We start from the raw sequence: 21,869 nt of genomic DNA on the forward strand, positions 1-21,869 counted from the left end.
GGCGTCTGGGAGTCTTGGTGAAGCATCTGGCTTTGGCTCAGGTCATGATCTCATGGCTTGTGAGTCCGAGGCCTGCATCAGGCTCTGTGCTGACACCTTAGAGTCTGGAGCCTGTTTCAGATTCTGTGTCTCTGTCTTCCTCTGCCCCTCCCCTGCTCACACACACACACACACACACACACTGCTCTCTCAAAAATAAACATGTAAAAAAATTAAAAAATAAAAATAAGTTTAGGACTCCCTTCTATGATACCAACTTAATCCAGGAGTCTCAGACTCAGCCCTCTCACCCGGCCACTGGCCCAAGTCTAGTCTTCCATTATAGTGCTAAAATAAACCTTTTCCCCTAGGTAATCCACACTTAACAAGTGCTAAGTAGTCTGGACTTACCTTCTACTTCCAAATTTTTATACATGCTGCCCCTTCTCCCTGGAATGTGTCCTTTCATCCTGTTTTTCACCTGATCAACTAATCTAAGACTAAGTTCAGACCTGTTCTCTTCTAAGATACCTTTGCTGATACCCCTAATCTAAGTTGGATGATGCTTTTACATGGTGTCAGATGACATTGTATCTATCTCTGGCATGCATTTTTCACACTGTATTGTGCTGATCTGCTTACTCCGTGGGACTATCTTCTGGGTAGGGGTCATGGCATAGTTACACTGTTTCCCCAGCGTCTAGCACAGGGCCTAGTGCATGGTAGGTTAACAAATGTTTGTTGAATAAATGAAAGAGCACTGGAATGAATGAATGAATGAATGAATACATGGTGAGTGAGTGATGGCTGTGAAGCGGACAATTTGGGATTTGCAAAGAGGCTGAAGGATGATGGAAAATGAGAAGAAAAGGGAAAAGGGAAAGGACTGGTATTTTTAAGCTGTCTGCTTTGTTCTCCTCACTCAAGAGCAATAAAGTTGCCATTCCATTTCATTAAAAGTTTATTGAGCATCCAGGATGTGCTAGGCACTCTGCTAGATGCTGGTAATACAAAGATGAAGATCAAAACCAAAGCAAACCAAACCAAAACCACTTCCTTACTTACCCCCCCCCCCCGCCCCCCGGATTTAAGGCAGATTTGGCTTGAGCCTGGGAAGCCAGCCTGTCAGGGGTTCAGCACCAGGGCAGGGGGTGCAGCATGCTCTCATCTCCCTCACTCCAACCCCGCCTCGCAAGGCTGAGCAGCCTGCACCCCTTCTCCAAGTCCTCCGTCTCCCACCTGCCTGAGCAACTCTCCCCTCCAGGCATGACCTCATTCTGGATGAGGCACCTGGAAGAGTGAGGGGAGCAGTCCTGGCTATGGGGGCAGGGAGGGAGCTGGGAGGGGCATGCTGTGGAGGTCAGGGTGAAGGGGGCCGATTAGAAATGTTGTTGCCCTTGGGGTTGGCACAAAACCTGCCCCAGTGTGGAGGGGCGGGGCGGGGAACAGGGGGGTCTCTGTGAGATAGCGGAGAGTCAGGGCTGGAGCTCAGGAGGTTGGAGAGGGGCCAGGGATGCAAGGGCCCCAAAGGCATCACGGAAGAGAGGTTAGAACACAAAGGCCTTCCTTCTCTTTCAGTGTTTTAATTGCCCTCACTCTTCGCACAGTAGATTACTGTCTGTCTTGCAAACTGTTCAAGAGTCAGTGACATGGGCATGGCCTGGTGACACAGCGGCCCAGCCTCTCTGTATTCTATGTTTGTGTGCTTAGGGAGTCTGCCCTTGTCCTGTCTCCTGGGATCTGAGCATCTGGGAGCAGGGCAGGTGGGAGGCTGGAGGCCAAGGGTTGGATCTTGTCTCCCTGCCGTCCTGGGGAGCATTAAACCTCCTCCTTCTCCCCTCCCCCACCATTACTCTGCAGACTGGAACCTTATTCTCTTACAGCTGAAGGAAGACCAGGGACCTTCCCCAGGGACAATGATTGTTTGAAAGGCTTGTTTTGTAAGGAAGCCAGGGAGAAGGCATAGGTGTGAGGATTTTTAAAAAGTTCTTCACTTGATGTAGCTTTGTGGGCCAGGGGAGGGAGAACCCCTTTCTCTATAGGAATAAAGGCTAAAGGCGGAAAGAATTCTTGGTATACCCAGAGGGAGGCTTTGGGAGGAGGCCAAGCACGGGGCAGGGGCTTGAATCCTTTGCCCTCGCTAGGGTTCAGGTCAGGGGCCAAAGCAATGTACTTGACTCCTGCCTCACCAAACTGGTAGGTCCCCAGGTACCAGGTGTCCAGAGAAGGGTGCTCCGAGGCACTGCCTTCACAGTGATTCCCCGGATGCTCAGAACAGTCCTCTCTGCACACCCAGTAACCGCCATCTGATTTCCCTTAGTTTAGGACAGTTGTTCCTCTTGGGCAAGTGGCCTCACTAATCTGAGCTTGCCAAAAAAGTGTCCCAGGGAACCAGGCGTTCATTCGGAGGGAAGGAAGGTTGGGTGGAAGCTTAGAGCTCCCTAGGAAGGGCACCGGATAGTCAAGGGAGTTAGGTTACTGATGTTAGTTTTCATAAGACCCTTGGGGGATTGGGCCAGAAATTTAATAATCTATATGGTCCTAAGAGGGCACAACCCATACCCACTAAGAACACAGCTGGTGAAACAGGAGCAGACGCGACCCAGTTTCACCACTAGAGCCACTCCTCCCTGCCCCACCGCGTCCCCCACCCGCGCATGCTCACACTCGCCCACACGCGAGACTCGTCCCCGCGGGGACCTCCCCTGGCCCCTCGCGGCAGCGGCGGCGGCCGCTTTCCCCCGCCTTCCCCCGGGCCCCGGCCGCTTTGCCGGGAGTACCCCCCCACCCCCCGGGGGTGCCGAGGCGGCTCAGGCGCTGATCTCCACCGGGCTGGCCTCGTCTTGCTCGCGGATCAGGTGCACGCCCGCAGTCCGCAGTGTGCGCGAGGCGCTGCGCGAGCGGCCGGGCGAGCCCGGGGCCCGGGGCGGCGACGTGTGCGTCCGGCCCGTGGCGGGGGAGCGCGCCGGAGAGCGCGGGTAGCGGCGGGCCGAGCGGATGGGCAGCCCTGGCGAGCGGCCGGGTACCGCCGGCGACACGGAGTAGCCTGGCGGGCCGGGCTCGGTGGCGCTCCGAGGCTCCGGGGCAGGGTTCTCCTCGGGCTCCGGGGAGTCCTGCAAGGACACGCGCCGCGGGGTGAGCGTCCCCTGGAGGGCGCTGGGAATACCGAGGCGGGCACGGCTCCCTCCACACTCCCACCTCGTGGAAGGCGGCAGACATACGTCTGGTTTTTCTTGCAGTACAGACCCCTTAGCATAGTGCCTGGTAAGTAAGTGCTCAGGAAATGTTCAAATGCATTAACTTGAGTGCTTTGTCCCCTTATTGTCTTCTTCCCGCTTGGCTTGGACAGCCTGGGACAGACTTAGTTGTAGTATAGTGGGGGAAATCACCAGAGTTGGTGTCCAGAGACCTAGGTTTGAAGCCTAGATCTGCCACTTATGTGTATTCACTTGTTTGATCCTGGGCAAGTCATTTCACCTCTGTAGGCCTTAGTTTTCTAATCCCTAAAGTGCGGGTGAGGCAAATATTTCTCAGGGTTAGTCTGAGCGCTGGAAAGAGACATGAGCATGGTATGGCTACCCAGCAGCAGAACATGGCAGGGCTCACTGTGTGTTTGTGGGCACCAGCAGGAAGCCGCTCACCTTGTCCTTCAGGATATACAGTGCCATGGGGTTCTTCCGCTCCTGCTCGCCACTTCGTGGGAGGGTATCTGCTGCACAGGGTGAAGAACGGGGGTGGCTGGCCCAGGTACAGAGCCCTTGCCACCAGCCAGCACCTGTACTCTTTGCTCCCCAAGTGGCCAGTCAAGGCCCCAACACAACCTCCACCAAAGGATCCAGAATACCTGGGGTCCTACCTTGGCCGCACCTCTCCCTGCTCTGCAGTCTTCGTGCAGTTGGTGGAGGAAGGGGCCCTGCAGAGCTGGCTTCCTTGTGGCCCAGTTCTGCCTTTTCCCAGCAGCCCACTGATCTGAGTGGCGATGGGATGGGTGAGTGGGTGGCTGGGAGCTCACCTTCTGGTTTCAGACGGTCATCATTCTGATCCATATATTCCAGGGAGTTTTGCTTCTCCAGCTTCCTCTTCTTCCTGCAAATCAACCCACCAGCTTCTGAACAGAGCAGTTGAGCACGAGCAGGAGAGGGCCTGGGGTCAGGGTCCCTAGAAGAATCTGGTGGCAGTAGGAGAGGCCGTGTAACAGGGAGATGGGCTGGGCACAGTGGGCGCAGCAATAGTCCATAGGCTTTGGAATGAGTCACATCTAGGCTTGCATCCTGCGTCTGTGGCTAGCATTGAGGGCAAGTCACTTAACACATCTGAGTCTGGGTGTTATTATCTGTAAATTGCAGATGATCATACTTAAAAGGCAGTTCACTGCCCACAACCTTGGTGCCTGGCCCACAAAAGGTGCCCTGCAAGTGGGACCGTTATTACAGCACCGGGCTGTCGGGGGGTGGTGAGCACATGATGTCGTTTGTTCCATACGCAACACATGGAATGGTAAGATGGATCTCCCGGGAAGAGGCGCAGGGTCCTGGGAGAATAAGTATTTACGAGACTAAGAAAAGAACAGAGCTCGGGGTGGGGACAGATTGAAGGATTAGGGTGTCAGGGTGTGGAGCTTGGAGAGTTACCCAGACTTTTTGGAGGGTTTCCAGCAGGCACAGACTGTCACCAAGGTCACAAGGAGGAAGATGCCTCCTGTGGACAAGATGATGTAGAGGGAACTTCTTCCTAGGGAGAGAGAGAGGCAGAGAGGCGAGGGAGACTTCAGAGGGGCCGCAAGTATGGTGAGCAGAGCTCCTGCAGCGGAAGGAAAAGGAGCCCCAAGCAGCATGGCTGGCCCATGGCAGAACTTACTGAACCCACTGCCCACTGTTGCTGTCCTCTATGGAAAGTTGGCCCATCTCTGCCTCTCCCCATCCAGGGGCACTCTGTCTGGGATGTCCTCAGTCCCTCATAGCACTTGCCTCTCGGGGTTTTGAGTCCTAGGGGCAGGCGGGCAGGGAGACTCACTGTATACGGTGATCTTGATGGGCAGGCTGCGGCCCTGGCTGATGGGGTTCTCCACCACACAGCTGTACAGGTCGTCGTCCTCCATGAGCACGCGGGTGATGGTGAGCACCTTGTGGTCAGGGGACAGGAGCATTCTCGAGTCATTGAGGAGGGGTTTGCCATCCTTCAGCCAGGTGTAGCTGGGCTTGGTGCCGTTCTCGTGCGAGCAGTTCAGGGTGAAGGCCTCGCTGAGCTCCAGCACAGTGGTCGAAGCCACTAACACCTGTGGCCTGGAAATGGGCACTGAGTCCCGGGGGTGAGAGAGGCTGTGAGCCATGGGCCAGACAGCTTTTCCCTTCCCCTTCTTACCTCCCGCCTTCTAATATATCACAACTCAATTTGTGGTCTCAGAGGCCCTTCAGGGATCTTCGGTCCCATCTTTCCCCATCATCCACCCATCCGTTCGTTCATTCATTCATTTCTTTACCAAGTGTTTGCTGAGCACCTACTAAGTGCAGAGGGTACAATGCTGAACAAGATAGCCATGGTCCCCGCCCTCATGGGCCTTCCCTTCCTTCTTCTCAAAAGCCCTTTCAAGATGTCGTAAACTGGCCCAGCCTGAAACATATTTCAGTTGAGTGAAACCTAGGTCCAAATGTCTGGGTTCAAATAGTGGTTCTATCACATGCTAGCTGTGTGACTTTGGGCAAGTTACTCAACCTTTTCGTGCCTCAATTTCCTCATCTACAAAATGGGAATAATGATATTAACTATCCCTACCTTATTATAAGCATTAAATGAGTCAGTATATTTCAAAACACAGAATAGTTTCTGGTACGTAGCAAACACGCTATACACGTTCACTGTGGCCTATCTGCCAACTTCTGATGTCCAGTGGTCTCTCTCTCAGCTCCCCGGTGGCTTCTGTGTTGCGATTCCCAGGGTCTGGCCAGTGTACAGGGCAGACCCTGCCCCAGTCCCAGGCACCAGCCCTGCCTCCTTCCCTGTCAGAGCACTTTACCATCTACGGTGAGGTTGATCGTCTTCTCCCCGGTGAACGTGTCATCCGTGATGGAGATCTCAACCTCATAGGTGCCCTCATCGGCCAGCTGCAGGTCACTGAGAAGCAGGGAGCCGTTTTCAAAGAGGCGGATGCGGTCTCGGTAGTCAGGCCGTAAGGTGCCAATGACTTCTGTGCCGATGGACTGTACCACGGTCACTGGCTTGTCCCGCTTCAGCTGCCACTTCACGACAGGCTTGTCACTGCTGGTGCTGCTGTACTGCACGGAAAGCAGGGCTGACTTCCCCACCGTGCCATGGATCAGGCGCACCGGGCTGGTGATGTTCACCCCCTCCAGGGGCTCTGTGAACAGACGCCCATGGGGAGATGGCAGTGTCAGGCCCGTGGCTCCCTACTCCTGCTCCCTCCCTTAGGTCCTCTGATGCCTTGGTGCCTCACCTTCTGGGCCCTTCACTCCCTGGCAGTCCTTCCTTCTTACCTTTGGTGCCATGCATCTCGACTACAGCTCTGGCCCCTGTGATTCTCCATCACCCCTCACACCCATACCTTGCCCTAAGTCCTTCTTCTCCCTGGCTCTCTACCTCTGGCAGTTTTCTCCATTGCCTCCTCTCGAGGAGGACCTGTGGCCAACGCACGCGCTATGTGCTCCGTTCACAGAAACGTTTACTGAGTACTATTCCGTGTCCTCGCGATAGATCAGTGAGCAAAACAGACAAACACAGATCTCAGGGTGAATTTGTCAGATTTTCTTCTTGATTGGGGATTGGGAAAGTAGAGAATGGAGAACCATGGGAACACAGATTCATAAAGAAAGGAGTATGTCACAAGACAGTGCCAATAAAGGGGAAGTTTAGGGGCCAGAAGACAACTAGACCATTCTTCATTCGTACCAAGAGTCTCCCCCTCTCCTTGCCCCTGATGCATGTAACACTTCACTTGACCTGCCTGGGGGCGAATAGTCCTGCAACTGAGGTTTTGAAATACACCCAGACTCCAGCCCGACTTGCAACCCCTATAGAAGAGGGATTTGAGATGGGTAGAACAAAGAGTTTGGAATCAAAAGGCCTTATGAGATTGGGCTCCACCACCGACAGGCTGTGTGGACCTGGGCAAGCCATCATTCTAGGCCTCATTCTTCTTGTTTAGAAACTCAGGATGCAAACAATAACAAGAACAACAGCCTTATCAAGTTCACAATGGAAGAGCACAACACATACATCAGTTATTATTGTGTAGTGGAGAGAACACAAGAGTGAGCATCAGAGACTTGGGCCCTTACTGTTGACTTAGGACCTGGGAAAAGTCACTTACCTGTTCGGGACTCAGAGAGGTAAAATAAGTGGTAATCTTGATGTCTCATTCATTTGTTCCAGCCCTGAAATTCTGGGATTTTACTATCTTGTCCAATGGTTGCCCCATCTAGAGACATATCTCATATTTCAGAGATCTCTTAGAAGCTTTGGAACCTGAACAGACGCCATTCATTGGTGTTACATGGCCTTGCAGAGCAACACAACCACCCAAAGGAGGGTCTTCTTTTGGGAGGGATGTCAGTTGGGAGCGGGGCTGAGTTTAGCTAAACAGACACATACATGTCAGGTTCTCAGTCTCTCTGCACCCCCAGCTGCTCTCTTTGATGGTAACACACCCCTGAAGTTCCCTCTTTCTTTTTCTCCAGTTTCCCACTCTGCTACTACTGCTGTTTAGATTTGGGGAAGCAAATTGTACCTTTCCTTTCCTTATTCTTCTCCTTGTGCTTAGAGGACCCAGACCAAGCCAAAAAGGAATTAAACTAAAAGATGAATTGAGGAGATTGAAGCAAATTTAATAAACGTATTTAGTCAATTTTTGGAACAAATGCTTTGTTAAGTAGCAAGCTCATCATCTTTGGAAGGGGTCAAGGAAAGGCCAATTGTTGTTCTTTCACCTCTCTATGCCTCAGTTTCCTCCTCTGCATAATGAGGTTTTGGGGCCAGATGATCACAAGGGGCCTTCTCAGCTCTGACATTCTATGATCCCATACCTGCCAGGTCTGTTAGAATCAGGAAACCTTAAGTATGAAGGTTGAATCATGAAACCTTAAGTCCTAGAATGATTAAAGCTGCCATATGTATGAATATCATATGCTTGTTATTGAGAGGATTTTTGATTTAGGGGAACTAGAATGGCCAAATCAAATATTGTCAAAAATTTTTTTTAAGTAGGCTCCATGTGGCTTGAATAAGCACCCCCCAAGGCAGGGCTTGAACTCACAACCCTGAGATCAAAACCTGAGCTGACATCTAGTGTGATGCTGAACCAGCTAAGCCACCCAGGTGCCCCTCAAATATTTTTTATTAAAGATATTTGGCAGGGCGCCTAGGTGGCTCAGTCAGTTAAGCATCTGACTCTTGATTTCAGCTCAGGTCATGATCTCATGGGTTGTGGGATTGAGCCCCACATCAGGCTCTGTCTGTGCTGACAGAATGGCGTCTGCTTGAGATTCTCTCTCTCCCTCTCTCTCTGCCCCTCCCCCACTCACACTCTGTCTCTCTCAAAATAAGTAAACATTTAAAAAAAAGATATATTTGCTCCCATAGAACCATGTATGAAGATGAAAACAAATGAAATCTAGTTCTGGCTCATCAATTTGGAAGAAGAGGTGGTGGAGACTAGACTCGTGTCCTCCCCAATAACTTGGGGTGCTACTAGGAATCCCTCTGGCTGTCTGTGTCAGATTGAAATCCATTTAACCACAGAATCCTTAGGATTTCTTCCAACTGTTAATTTCTTAAGATTTCCTACCTAGCAACGGCTAGGTCCCAGGCTTGGCTTGATTTAGAAAAGCAAGCTTTCAGATTTCCCTGAAGAGGCAAATAGACTTTGGTATGTGTGACTTGAGGTGGCCCTGAAAAGAGTCATTGAGTTTCATTAAAGGCCAGGGTGGTGATGATCAAATAGTTGGGGAACATCTATTCAGGACATAGTCTGCAGCAGTGGGGTTTGAATGTGAGGGTGGTAAATGCAGAGGCATCTTGGGGCTTAGCCACCCCAACCACCAAACCTTGAGGGTTCTCATTTCCTCCTTCTAGGAAGCTGAGAAGTGATAGTCCAAGCCCCAAGGAGAAGTGAAAGGGATTCTCTCTTCCTTCGTTCTTCTCTGGCCCTCTCTTGAGCTTCCCTTGTCTTATATCTCTCCTATTCCGTACAAGGTCCTCGTGGTCCTTTTGTGATGTCTTCCCAGCTCAGGTCAGTTCTTTCTGCCAGTTTAAACTTGATTCTTCTGCATAAAAACATTGGAAAACCTATAACATATGGATTGCCCTAGGCTTCCCCCTCCTGTAGGTGGGCGCCTTCCTCATGTGCAGGAACATGGGTATGCCCACGAATTGCAGGGGTGTTTGTACACATGTTCAGAAGTGAATGGAGCAGTCTTTCTCGGAAGCTGACAAAGAGAGTATTTTGCTGAGCAAACACTGTTTCCCAAAACTCTAGCCAAAATTGGAGTCAGTATTAAGTTCAGGGTTCCACAACTTAACAGGGGACACAGTGAACTGGGATGGGTGCCAAAGCAGGACACAGAAATGAGGAAATGGCTAACAACTAGGATCCACAGTGGAAATAAAAGAGACTAGGGCTATTCAACCTTGAGAAGCAATTAACTTAATCATGGTGCTTGAGTCTCTGAGGCATCATTATGTAGAAAGTCTCTGTTCCCACTGGAGGCTGAACAAAAGGAAATTGACATCACAGCAAGATTTACCTGTCAACTTAAATGATGCCATGCTGGGTCAGATGGGTGGCCCCTCTCAAGTGGGATTTTGACCAGCTGTGACACCAAGGAATGTCAAGCTTTAAAGCATGAGAATGTACCTGCCAGTAGCCTTGGGTTCCCTTCATAGCCTCTCCCTTTAAGGCAACTATCATCTGCTGATCTTTATGTGCTCCTTTATGCTTGCCAAAATTTTTCTCTTGGGGTGCCTGGGTGGCTCAGTCGGTTAAGTGGCCAACTTCGGCTCAGGTCATGATCTCGCGGTCCGTGAGTTTGAGCCCTGCATCGGGCTCTGTGCTGACAGCTCAGAGCCTGGAGCCTGTTTCAGATTCTGTGTCTCCCTCTCTCTGACCCTCCCCTGTTCATGCTCTGTCTCTCCCTGTCTCAAAAATAAATAAAACGTTAAAAAAAAATTTAAAAAAACAACAAAATTTTTCTCTTACCAGTATTTGCCTTGAATTTTCCTTAAAAAAATTTTTTTTTCAACGTTTATTTATTTTTGGGACAGAGAGAGACAGAGCATGAACGGGGGAGGGGCAGAGAGAGAGGGAGACACAGAATCAGAAACAGGTTCCAGGCTCTGAGCCATCAGCCCAGAGCCTGACGCGGGGCTCGAACTCACAGACTGCAAGATCGTGACCTGGCTGAAGTCGGACGCTTAACCGACTGCGCCACCCAGGCGCCCCTTGAATTTTCCTTTTAAAAGTCAATGAAACAATGCCAAACATGTATTCTAGGATTTGGTCTTTATACACCTAATTTATACTCACTAACACCATTGACTCCAGTTATAGACTTTGTGTGTGTGTGTGTTTGTTTTTTTGTCTCGTTTGTGTCTGTCACTACAAGGAAGTCCCTTTGACCATCATAGACACACTTCTCTGGGCTTTCTCCAATGCTATTATTTCTTTTTTGAGGTGCAGTGACCAGAACTACAATAATACAATAATCCAAAGACAGCACACAGCATGATTTTCTAAATGGAAAACTTTTTGCTTTCCGCTTTCGGTTTTTCATATTCTTCCTAACAAAACGATGCTCTGAAAACAACCCCCTCCTCTGCTCCTGTCTTAGAGGTGTACCACTGATTGCATACATGTTGAGGTTCCTGTGTTGTGTTCTTACACTGGTATCTGTTGAGCCCTCCAAGGGCCTACAAGAGTGTGAAATCATTTTAAGTGTCAACCACTCAGGAACATAGGGGAAAGTCAGGAAACAGAAATTGTGAAGAAGGCCCTTGGGATCCAGGAAGAGAGGGGTCCATATACCTTTATCTGTACTCAAAGAGTATAGATTTCCAGTAACGCATACCTAGCTATTAGGTATTAAGATGCCACACGGAGATTTATCCTATATTAGATCAGAACTAGCACTATTGTTAAGCTGTCTGTTCTGCCAAACCGACTTACAAGTTTACCACAATATCAATAAAAATCGCAGGAGGTTTACTTTGTAATGGTGGCAGGAGAATAGACAAATAGATCGATGGAATAGGATAGAGAGGCCCAAAATAAACATATATGATCACTTAGCTAACGACAAAGGTGACATTGCAGTGCACTGGGAAAAGGATTATCTTTTTTTTTTTTTAATTTTTTTCAACGTTTATTTATTTTTGGGACAGAGAGAGACAGAGCATGAACGGGCGAGGGGCAGAGAGAGAGGGAGACACAGAATTGGAAACAGGATTATCTTTTTAATAAGTGGCGCTGGACCATGTAGGAAAGAAGTGAATTGTGACCCTTACCTCACACCTTACACAAATATCAATCCTAGATGGATTGCAGATCTAAATGCAAAAGGTAAAACAATGTGTTGTTGTTTTTTTTTTTCAACGTTTATTTATTTTTGGGACAGAGAGAGACAGAGCATGAACGGGGGAAGGGCAGAGAGAGAGGGAGACACAGAATCGGAAACAGGCTCCAGGCTCTGAGCCATCAGCCCAGAGCCCGACGCGGGGCTCGAACTCACAGACCGCAAGATCGTGACCTGGCTGAAGTCGGACGCTTAACCGACTGCGCCACCCAGGCGCCCCTAAAACAATGTGTTTTTTAAAAGAAAACATAGGAGGGGGTGTCTAGGTGGCTCAGTGGGCTAAGCATCCGACTTCGGCTCAGGTCGTGATCTCACAGTCTGTGAGTTTGAGCCCTGCGTCAGGCTCTGTGCTGACAGCTCAGAGTCTGGAGCCTGCTTCACATTCTGTGTGTGTCTCTCTCACTTGGCCCCTCCCCTGCTCATGTTCTGTCTCCTCCCTCTCTCAAAAATAAATAAACATTAAAAAAAGAAAAGAAAACATAGGAGAATATCTCCGTGACTTGAGGGCAGACACAGATTTCTTAAACAGGACACAAAAGTGGTACCCATAAAAGAAAAAAATGATACATTGGACACAGTGAAATCAAGAGCTTCTGTTCATCAAAAGACGCCATTAAGAGAGTGAAGAGGCAAGCTGCAGAGCGAGAGATATTTGCAATGCATATACCCTTTAGGGGACTCATATCCAAAATATATTTCTTAAACTCCTACAAATCGATAATTTTTTAAAAATCCAGAAAACTTAGTAGAAAATGGGCAAAAAACTTAGAACAGGTACTTCACAAAAAAGGATCTCTAAATGGCAAATAATGGTATGAAAAAGATACAACTTTATTAATAATCATGGGAATGCAATTTGAAACTATAATTTGATACCACTGCCTACTCATTAGGATGACTAACATGAAAAAGAGAAAACACAGTTGTTGGTGAAGATGTGGGGTATCTGGAACTCTGTTACACTGCTGGTGGGAATGTAGATGGACATAATCGCTTCTGAAAATTGTTTGACCATATTTACTAAAGCTAACCACATATAACTCAACAATTCAACTCCTTGGTGTATCCCCAAAGAAATGTGTACATCTGTTCACCAAAAGACAGGCACTAGAATATCTTAGCAACTATATTGACAAAGCCCCAAACTAGAAACAACCAAAGTGTCTATGAAAGTTTAATAGATAATTTTTTAATGTTTACTTATTTATTTCGAGAGAGCACGCTCATGCTTGTGTGCAAGCAGGGGAGGAGCAGAGAGAGAGGGAGAGAGAGAATCCCAAGCAGGCTCCTCACTGCCAGCACAGAGGGGCTCCATCTCATGAACCGTGAGATCATGACCTGAGCTGAAATCAAGAGTTGGTTGCTTAACCCACTGAGCTACCCAGGTGCCCCAAATAGATAAATAAATTGTGGTATATGCATACAATGGAGTACCATACAGCACTGAGACCAAACAAATTACAATTTCAACAACAACATGAATGAATCTTACAAATTGTGGGGTGCCTGGGTGGCTTAGTTGGTTAAGCATCAGTCTTTGCCTCAGGTCTTGATGTCACAGTTCATAAGTTCGAGCCCACTTTGGACCCTCTAGTCCCCCCACCCCCCTTCAAAAACAACAACAACAACAACAAATTTGGAGTTCAGCCAAAGAAGCCAGATACAAAAGAATGCAGGCATATGATTCAGTTTATATGAAGTTCAAAGACATGAAAAATTAATCAGTATTAGAAGTTAGGATATCACTGTATCCCTGGGGGAGGGCAATAGTAACTGAAGTATTGGGGGAGGTGCTTCTGAGATGCTGAAATATTCTATTTCTTGATCTTGGAGGCTGATTACATGGGTTCATTCACTTTTTAAAGGTTTATCAACATATCCTTATACTCCATGCATTTCTGTGCATATCTCTGTTAGAAGAAAAAGACAGCACCTACAATGTGAAGGTGATCTTAAGGCTAAAAGGGTGGAATCCAGGTAAGGAACTTCTTCCCATTGGGTCCCTGGAGGATGGAATAGTTCTAGGATCTGGGAGAGGAAAATTTTGCAAATCAGATGATGTAGATTTATGGCATGCCATGTTTATGTCTATATGTCAGCCTCTAGAAAAACCTTGTTTGAATGTTTCATGACTTGGGCTGTGATCAGTTTAGGAAAGCCTTATTTGTCCATATTAGGGACAAAGCATTAAAGACTATTACTTGCCCCCTTTAAGTGTCAATCTTAAAAAACTACATTTCCCAGTCTTCTTTGCAGGTAGGTATGGCCATGTGACCAAGTTCCAGCCAGTAGAACCAGTGGAAGTGATAGGTACCAGTTCTAGGCTAGTTTAGAAAAATGTTTTTCCTTAAAAAAAAAAAAAAATTCTCTGCCTGAAAGAAATGGAGATAGACCTCGGGGTGACTACTGGAAGTTGACAGAGAGCTTTATCAGCTTGGTCCCTGAAAAAGCTTCAGGAATCAGAGCACTTCCTCATCCCAGGCCTAGTCTAGAACCACACTGTACTATTACATGGCTAGTGCCAGGAACATAAATTTTGGGATTCATTACAGACACTAGTATCTCCCTAACTAATATAGTGAGGATGGCAGAAATTCCTTATGGAATCCCAGCTCTTTATTGTTCTTGAGTCCACAGCAGTACAGTGGCCTGACCCTGTAGTTCTTTACCTCTTTACCCACCATAGGTCATAAATCGCATCCGATTAGCATAATTTATATTTAGAATGTTTTTTGCCACATATACTGAGTAACATGTTCCCACGCAGAAGAGACTTTGTCACTTTTTGTTTTCGCTTGGTCATGCTGACTGACAAGATCTTTCTGTAATTTTTTTCCTTACCATTCGATGAACGGTTTCCTTACCATTCCTGAAAGCATTTAGGGAGAACTCCGATTGGTATATTACATTGAGCACTTCGTGTTCCCAATCCACTGACTGCCTACCTTTGACCTTGTAATTTCCACTAGACCGCTCTCACTAACGCTAAGAGTTAGCCTCTGAATTTCTGTATCCAACAAACTCTTTGAATTGTAATATAATAATAATAATGATGATGATAATGATAATAATAGTTGCAGATATAATTGGCCCTTGATATACTGGACCTCTTTGACACTTTTGATGCTATCAGAAAAACTCCAACTCCCTTTCTGGACACCACAGTCCTTTAGTTTCCCCTCTGTCCCTCTTGCGTGTTCCTTCTTGGTCTCCTCAGCCGGCCTTTTCCCCTTCTACCTCCTACAAATCTGGGGTTACTCAGTGCTCCACGTTTAGCCCATTTTCTCCTCCTAGGCGATATTACCCATTCTCACTGTTTTGGATCTCACCTATAGGCTGAGAGCTTCACCTGTCTCTCTTCACCTCTCTCCCCTGTCCCCACCCCTACTTCAGGCTTTTCAACATTTCCCCACAAATGTCTCTTAGGCATTTCAACCTCATCCTGGTCAGGACTCATTATCACACCTCAGACCCCATCCCAGTGATCGGTTCAAGTTTCACACAGAAATCCTACCTCCCTTTCTGGATCCTCCTACTTCCTGTCAATCACTAGGTCCTGACTTTCCCTCCAAAATATTATCTCCATGTGCCTGCTTCTCCCTCTTTTTATTCTAATTCCAGCTCATGTGATTTCTCTCTTGAACTATTGCAATAGCCTTGTCATGGGTTAAATTGTGTCCACTCCTGAATCCATATATTGAAGTCCTAACCTCAGTATGTTGAGTGTGACCTTCTTTGGCAATGGGATTATTGCTAAGCTTCGGTCCTCCTGGGGTAGGCTGGGCCCCTAATCCAACATGACTCATGTCCTGATAAAAAGTGGAAGTTTGGACACAGACACAAGCACAGGGGGAATGTCCTGTGAAAACAGGTTACGTTGGCACCAGCCAAGGAACTACCTGAAGCGAGCAGAGAGGCCTGGAACAGATCCTTCCCTAGAGCCCCGAAGAGCCTGTGACCTTATCTCAGACTTTCAGCCTGCAGAACTGTGATACTATACATTTCTGTTGTTTAAGCTACCCAGTTTGTGATTCTCTATGACAGCGGCCCTAGCAAATGGATACAGGCTTCCTTTCCTCTCATGTTTGCCTCTGGTTTCTTCTCCAATGTCTCCCTGTAGAGTGAGCTATCTGAAATACAAATCTGGTCCTGCCAGTCCCGATTACCAACCGCCTAATACCCCTTCCCCTCCTCCACTGTTTACAGATTATATTCCAGGGACCTTAGTATGGTTTCCAAGGCTCTCGCCTGATTCACATTTTCCTCTTTAGCAGTGGTGAATGGCTGGGCTCCTACTAAACACAGAATGCTATTCCAAAATGTTGACCTTTACCCACTTCTCCGACTATAATGCACACTCTCACACCTACCTCTTTTTCTCATCCTTTAAAATTTAGTCCAGACACTCCCAGGAAACCTCCCCTGATGTTCCCCCACCCCACCCTGCACCTCTAGCACCAGCTTTCTGGATGGAGTAGGTGACCTCTCTCTGATCCTGGACATCCTTTGTGTATCTGACTCATAGTAGTTTCTGCATTTTACTAAAATGATCTCTGCATCTGTTTGCTTCACCAAACTGTGAATTTCTAGGCTCTCTGGAATAGTGCATGTGTGTGTGCATGTGCGCACATGCCTGCACACACACACACACACACACACACACACACAGAGAAACACATCTATTTAAAGTAAGATCAATTCTCTAAGGAGTTGGTAGGGGGCAGTACAGAAGGTAGGTGTCTAGGGCATGGGGTGAGTTATGGATGGATTGGTGTTATTTCCAAAAACCAAAAGACTCATTATCTCCAAAGCTTATTTCATCTCCCTTGCTGTTTTGTGGTCAGAGAAGCCAGGGTGGGGGTTGGGGAGGCACAAACCCCAGATCTCCCCCACCCCTCCAAGCCCATCATGATCCCTTGGAAAGAATGCCTGACTGGCCCACGCCAACAAGACATCCCATAAGAAATGGCTCACTGCCCTCTATCTAATGTACTGAATGCCGTGGGAGCTCCAAAGTCATGCAGCCTTTTGGGGGAGGGGCGCAGGGGCTGGGCGGGAGGCACACAGAATGAAGAAATACATTCAACACTAATGCCTGAATTCACTGAGATGCTTCCCACGGGGCGGCAGCTGAGCTCTCTCCCCTCCTCCCAACCTAAAGTCATTCTGCCCTTTAACTCCCCCTCCCTCTCTTTTGAAAGTACCGGGTCCCCTCTCCAGACCCTTTCTTACCCTTCTGGTCTCCTACCTGTCTGGATCAGAAGAAGGTAGACAAAAGGGGTGAGGCTCAGGGCACTGAAGGCTCTGGACAGGGCTCCCCTTTCTCTCTTCATTTTGGGTGGCGTTCTCCAGCTCTGGTGCAGACAATTAGCATGATTTCTCCACTCTGGGCACGTCCCTTTGTACCACTCGGAGTTTCTCTGCCCGAACACAACCCTGCCAACTTCCCTCTGAATACACAGAGCCCTGTGTATTGCTGGACTTGTTCTTTCCTCTCTTTCAGACCTGGCATTTTCTAGTTTCAAAGCGCTACATCCCCAGTTCAGAATGGGGTATCTGCTTAGGATATAATCTCCAATGTGGGTTCTAATCTGATGGGTCCCATCAGTTCTTTGCCTGCTTGCGCTGAGCCCCACTACCAGGGGGAGATGAGGATCTGGGCTCCGTGAGGGGACTGGGCTGGGACACACTCTGAACTGGATCTTGTGTCCCAACCTATCCTGTCTCCACCTCACGCTCCTTGTTCCTGCGAAGGAGGGTGCGTGCCAGGGACAGACCTCCAATAAGCTCTGAAAAGGGAGGGAGAGGAGCTTTTAAAAAGCTGGGAGAAAGAGATCCCAGAGAACTGCTGAAGAATGGAACACCCCTGTTCCACCCCAAAGGAAGAAGATTGGAAAATGGCTTGAATTCTATTATTTTCATACCTGTCCTGGTCCTGCTTGGGATTCTTTCTCCTATCACAGAATCACATAGATGCTGGGGACCTCTTTCCAGAAGCCATTCTGTTCATTCCCCTGCCTCCAGCCACTTTTCTAGAACATGTCAGAGCACAGATGAAGGTAATACTCTAACAGCCAGCATCCTGGGGTTCTGTTACCAGCTTCACAGCCTCAATATCTCCTCTTGTCTTGAGGCTGTGATGAGGAAAAACACCCTTAGCTCCACCTCACCCCTCATGACTGTGTCCACACCTTCTCACGGGCACTGTCACTGGAATGTATGCTTACTAACTGAGATCTTGGGAAGGGCTCACAGTCTGGTTAAGCCTCCAATTTCACATCTAAAAATTGGGGAAACAGTAGCTTCCTTATAGGAATTGTTGAGAGGACTGATGACAGTTTAGTACAGTGGAAATTGTACAGTTTATTACCTTGGAAATTGTTAGAGAGATAACATTTTAAACTTAAAAAGTAAACCTGCCTCTTCTTTTTCATTCCTGTAGTGATCTTTGCATTTTGAGGAGACCAAAGTTACAGCTTCCCTCTCAGTTTATAAGCCGGGTCTTAGTTGTGTAAATGTGGTGGCTACCTTTGGAAATATTCTTGTTACATCCTGGAGAAAGCCTGAGTAGGTCAGGTTTCTAGAACTGAAGACTCATTGCATGGCTCAGCTGAGCCTAAGGGTGCAGAGTAGAAGAGGGAAGCATTGATTTTTAACTCTACAGAGGAAGTCCAAAAAATATTCTGAAATACGTAAATGAGATTCTTGTTTTCATTTTGCATCTCTGTGCCTATGACTTTCCCCTACACAGCTCAAGGCACCTGTCTGCCTCTGGTAAAGTTAGTTTTGTTTTGGCAGACATACAATGAGAAGGAGAAAGTTAATATCCAGTTTCTGACATCTAAAATAGTGTTTTATTTATTTATTTAAAAATTTTAATGTTTATTTATTTTTGAGAGGCAAGAGAGAGAGACAGACAGAATACAAGTAGGGGAGGAGCAGAGAGAGAGGGAGACACAGAATCTGAAGCAGGCTCCAGGCTCCGAGCTGCCGGCACAGAGCCCAACACAGGGCTTGAACCCACAAACCACGAGATCATGACCTGAGACGAAGTCAGATGTTTAACCAACCGACTGAGCCACCCAGGTGTCCCTAAAATAGTATTTTAGAGTCAGTAGTGAGACAAAAGGCTTGTGAGCCAGTCTTTGTAAAGGACAAAAGGCTATTTTAATTTCTTCTAACTAGCACTTCCACATATCACAGAGCAACCTGTGGCCTGGATCACAGAGTTCTTCTGCTGTACAGTATAGATAAATGGCCTCTTTTGCCTGTGATGGCTAGGCCTTGAGGCTTATTGTCTAAGAGTAAAAGCAGGATATTAAGTTCAGGAAATAGAAAGCCTGGAGTCTGCCTTTTTTAGCCTGAAGGACGATGGAAAGGAAATTGTGATAGCAGGAGACCTAAGTGGGATCTAACTTCTCAACATCCTCCCTTCTCTTGCCCTAGGGGGGAACCTCAGGCTCCTTATACCCATGGAATATGCGAGTGCCCCAAAGTGCCCACAAGTTCCCCTGAGGGGGCTCAGAAGTGCCAAGAGGCAAAGAACCGACAACAGCTGCTGGTGTGGGGTCAGCATGTAGCTCATCACACCAGGGAGCAACCTCGAGGGGTGCAGGGACCAGTGGGGGTCCTGAGAATGCCACACAGGCCTACAGACACCATCTCCCCTCTTGTCACGAGGTCACCTAAGCCATACCACCTATACTCACCCCAACGCTCCTTCGAGAGGAGCTGGGTTGGGGGAGGAACCTAAACAGATTGAATGAGCAGTTGCCAGAGTTGTCTAAGCAGTGACTGAGACACTTCAAGAGAATGTTAAAATAGTCGGGTCAGAGTGAGTTTACCAGGATAGACTAATAGTTAGCTTTTCCCTGCTGCCTGGGGGGCTGTGAGTGGCTTCTGTGGCAGGTGACAGCAGCTGTAAGGGCACGAAGACACTGCAGTTGCTTTGTGGCCGAGTGTCCAACCAGCACCCTTGCAATCGTGCTACAGATCTTTTTTTTTCTTAAGTTTATTTATTTTGAGAGAGAGGGAAAGCTCACATATGTGGGCAGAGAGAGAGAGAGAGAGAGAGAGAGAGAGAGAGGGAGACAGAGAGAGAGAGAGAATATCCCACGCAGACTTTACACTTTCAGCGAGCAGCCGGATGCAGGGCTCAAACTCATGAACTGTGAGATCATGACCCGAGCTAAAGTCAAGAGTTGGGTGTTTAACCCACTGAGCCATGTGGGTGCCCCTTGCTTCAGGTCTTTTTAAAATGAATAGGCCTACAGAAGCTTATGGTATTTGCTTATGTACCTTTCTCCCTTAAAACAGAGAGCTCTCTTATTGAAGAACTATGGCTTACTGGTCTCTGTAGACCTACTGCCAAATACAGGGCAGGGCGCAGAGCAGGTTCTCAGCAAACAGTTGCTGAATATTGCATGGATGAGAATTTGAGGGGGGCACCTTAAGCAACTGGATGCAATAGAGGATGGCCGTGAAGGGGGAGCTGGGGCAGAGGAGTGAGTGCACAGAGGGCACCAAATAATGACTGCAAGACAATAGACTAGTTTGTGAGCACAGATAAAGCACCTCTTTGTGAATTCCCAGAAATAACTGGGATTCACTTTTGGGGGGCGGTACTGATAAGAAATTGGGTTACAGAGACATAAAATAACAGTCAAGCCAACTTATTCTCATACATAATGTAACATTTATGCCACCTGTCCTGGCTTACCTAGTTTTCTCCTGCCATATGTTCTATGGGTAGGTCTGTCTCATCTTACTACTGATGATAAACTTCATAAGGATATCCTGATCATAAATATTATGTCGCTTCAACTCTAAGTCCATTAATACTTGTCAGTCTTCATGCCCCACTCTTAGATCAGAAAATGTTACTGTGGCCATATCCTCATTAGCCTGGGAGCTTCTCCAGTGCGGGGACTATAACTCTTCATTCTTATGAGTCTCCTTGCAGGGCCCAATTCTGAGCTCTGCTTAATGTGGCTGCTCAAACAAATGATGTTGATGGACCGCTTGACAGTAATGCCCTTGCTTAGCTAAGACCTGTGCCCCTCTCTCCTCTGAGCACTTCCAATAGATGCATTTCCAGAAGCATTGTCCTCTTCCGAGCAGCATGGCCCAGTCCTCTTGGCTCCGCTACACAGAGTTGCTTCTGGCCGCTCCTCATCTGGCCCCTTCTCTGGGGGTCTGGGATCCCAACTCCTCATCCCTGCACCCATGACAGCCCTGGCCTGCTGTACTCACACCTCTGTGCTGAGCACCTGGATAGGGCCCCCAAGGCTCAGAATGGAGCCCCCAGCACGCACACACGCACACACACACACACACACACACACATGCACACCTGCCTACTTAAACTCACAAGTATTCCATCCCCAGGACAGGAAGCAGTTACTTAGTGATTTTGAATAAGTCAGCACCCTACACAGACCTCTATGGGAAATAGGGGGAGAAGGAAATACAATTCTTGGCTGGGGAATTGGGAAGTGTAAATATGAGCTCCACCTTCAAAGAACTGAAGGTCTAGCAGGAATGGCAGAACAGTAGATTTACTCCACAGCAAGAGACATCTGAGATTTACCTTGTCCCACTTCTTCATTTCTTAGATGAGGGAATTGAGAGACAGAGAAGATAAGTAACTTGTCCTGTTATGTAATGATCAACCCAGGACTCCTAATGTTACTTTATAGTAGAGGCAAGAAGAGGTAAAACACACACACACACACACACACACACACACACACACAAATTGGTATATAAGTACCAATTTTAATAATTCGACCATTAGATTTAAAAATGTCTCCACCCATCTGGCCTGTTTCTTTGTCTCCAGAATCCAGGAAGATTGTGCTGGCACTGATGATACTACTGGAGAGGTTCTGGCTTGATTAATACTATAATACCAGTGGTGGTTTTTATATTTAGCCTTCTCCTCTCTTTCTCTCCATTCACTTCCTAGCATTAATTGAGCCATATCTGTTCTTCCACTAGATTGTAAATAATCTTCAGTAGCAGAATGAAAAAGAATCTATCAACAAATAAATGGAACCAAAACCCCTCTTAGGGAATTTTCTTTAGCAAGGAAAAGATTTAAATAAATCACATGGAGTAGAAGGTAAGGTCTTAAGCATAAAAAGTCAAGGAACAAAAAGGTAAACTGTTGTGCTTTAGAAATAAACAGGAATTTGGGGAGGGGACGGGCAGAGAGGAGAGAAGTCAAGGAAAGAAGGGACAGAAGGGACGAGAGAGCCACTTGCTGGGAGGGGTGGGGGTGGGGGTGCTGAAGAAAAAAAAACCAGCTTG

General features: G+C 47.7%; 1 protein-coding gene across 6 annotated transcripts; it reads right to left on the reverse strand.

Moving 5' to 3' along the window:
* Positions 1-922: 922 nt before the first annotated feature.
* On the reverse strand, positions 923-17,672 carry HEPACAM (hepatic and glial cell adhesion molecule). 6 transcript variants are annotated; one of them, XM_043579714.1, is made up of 8 exons: positions 17,483-17,672; positions 16,807-16,912; positions 5,993-6,334; positions 4,993-5,274; positions 4,611-4,710; positions 3,824-4,065; positions 3,621-3,691; positions 923-3,092 (listed from the first exon to the last, which is right to left on the reverse strand). In XM_043579714.1, the coding sequence occupies exons 2-8, from the start codon at positions 16,889-16,891 to the stop codon at positions 2,790-2,792; spliced, it is 1,425 nt and encodes a 474-aa protein (XP_043435649.1). In that variant the 5' UTR covers positions 16,892-16,912; positions 17,483-17,672; the 3' UTR covers positions 923-2,789. The 6 variants fall into 6 exon arrangements, with proteins under 6 accessions (XP_043435649.1, XP_043435648.1, XP_043435651.1 ...); XM_043579713.1 differs by lacking the exon at positions 17,483-17,672 and having other exon boundaries at positions 16,807-17,322; XM_043579716.1 differs by lacking the exon at positions 17,483-17,672 and having other exon boundaries at positions 3,621-3,688; positions 3,836-4,065; positions 16,807-17,321.
* Positions 17,673-21,869: the final 4,197 nt, after the last annotated feature.

Source organism: Prionailurus bengalensis, chromosome D1, assembly GCF_016509475.1.
Source record: "Prionailurus bengalensis isolate Pbe53 chromosome D1, Fcat_Pben_1.1_paternal_pri, whole genome shotgun sequence".
NCBI classification, from domain to species: domain Eukaryota; kingdom Metazoa; phylum Chordata; class Mammalia; order Carnivora; family Felidae; genus Prionailurus; species Prionailurus bengalensis.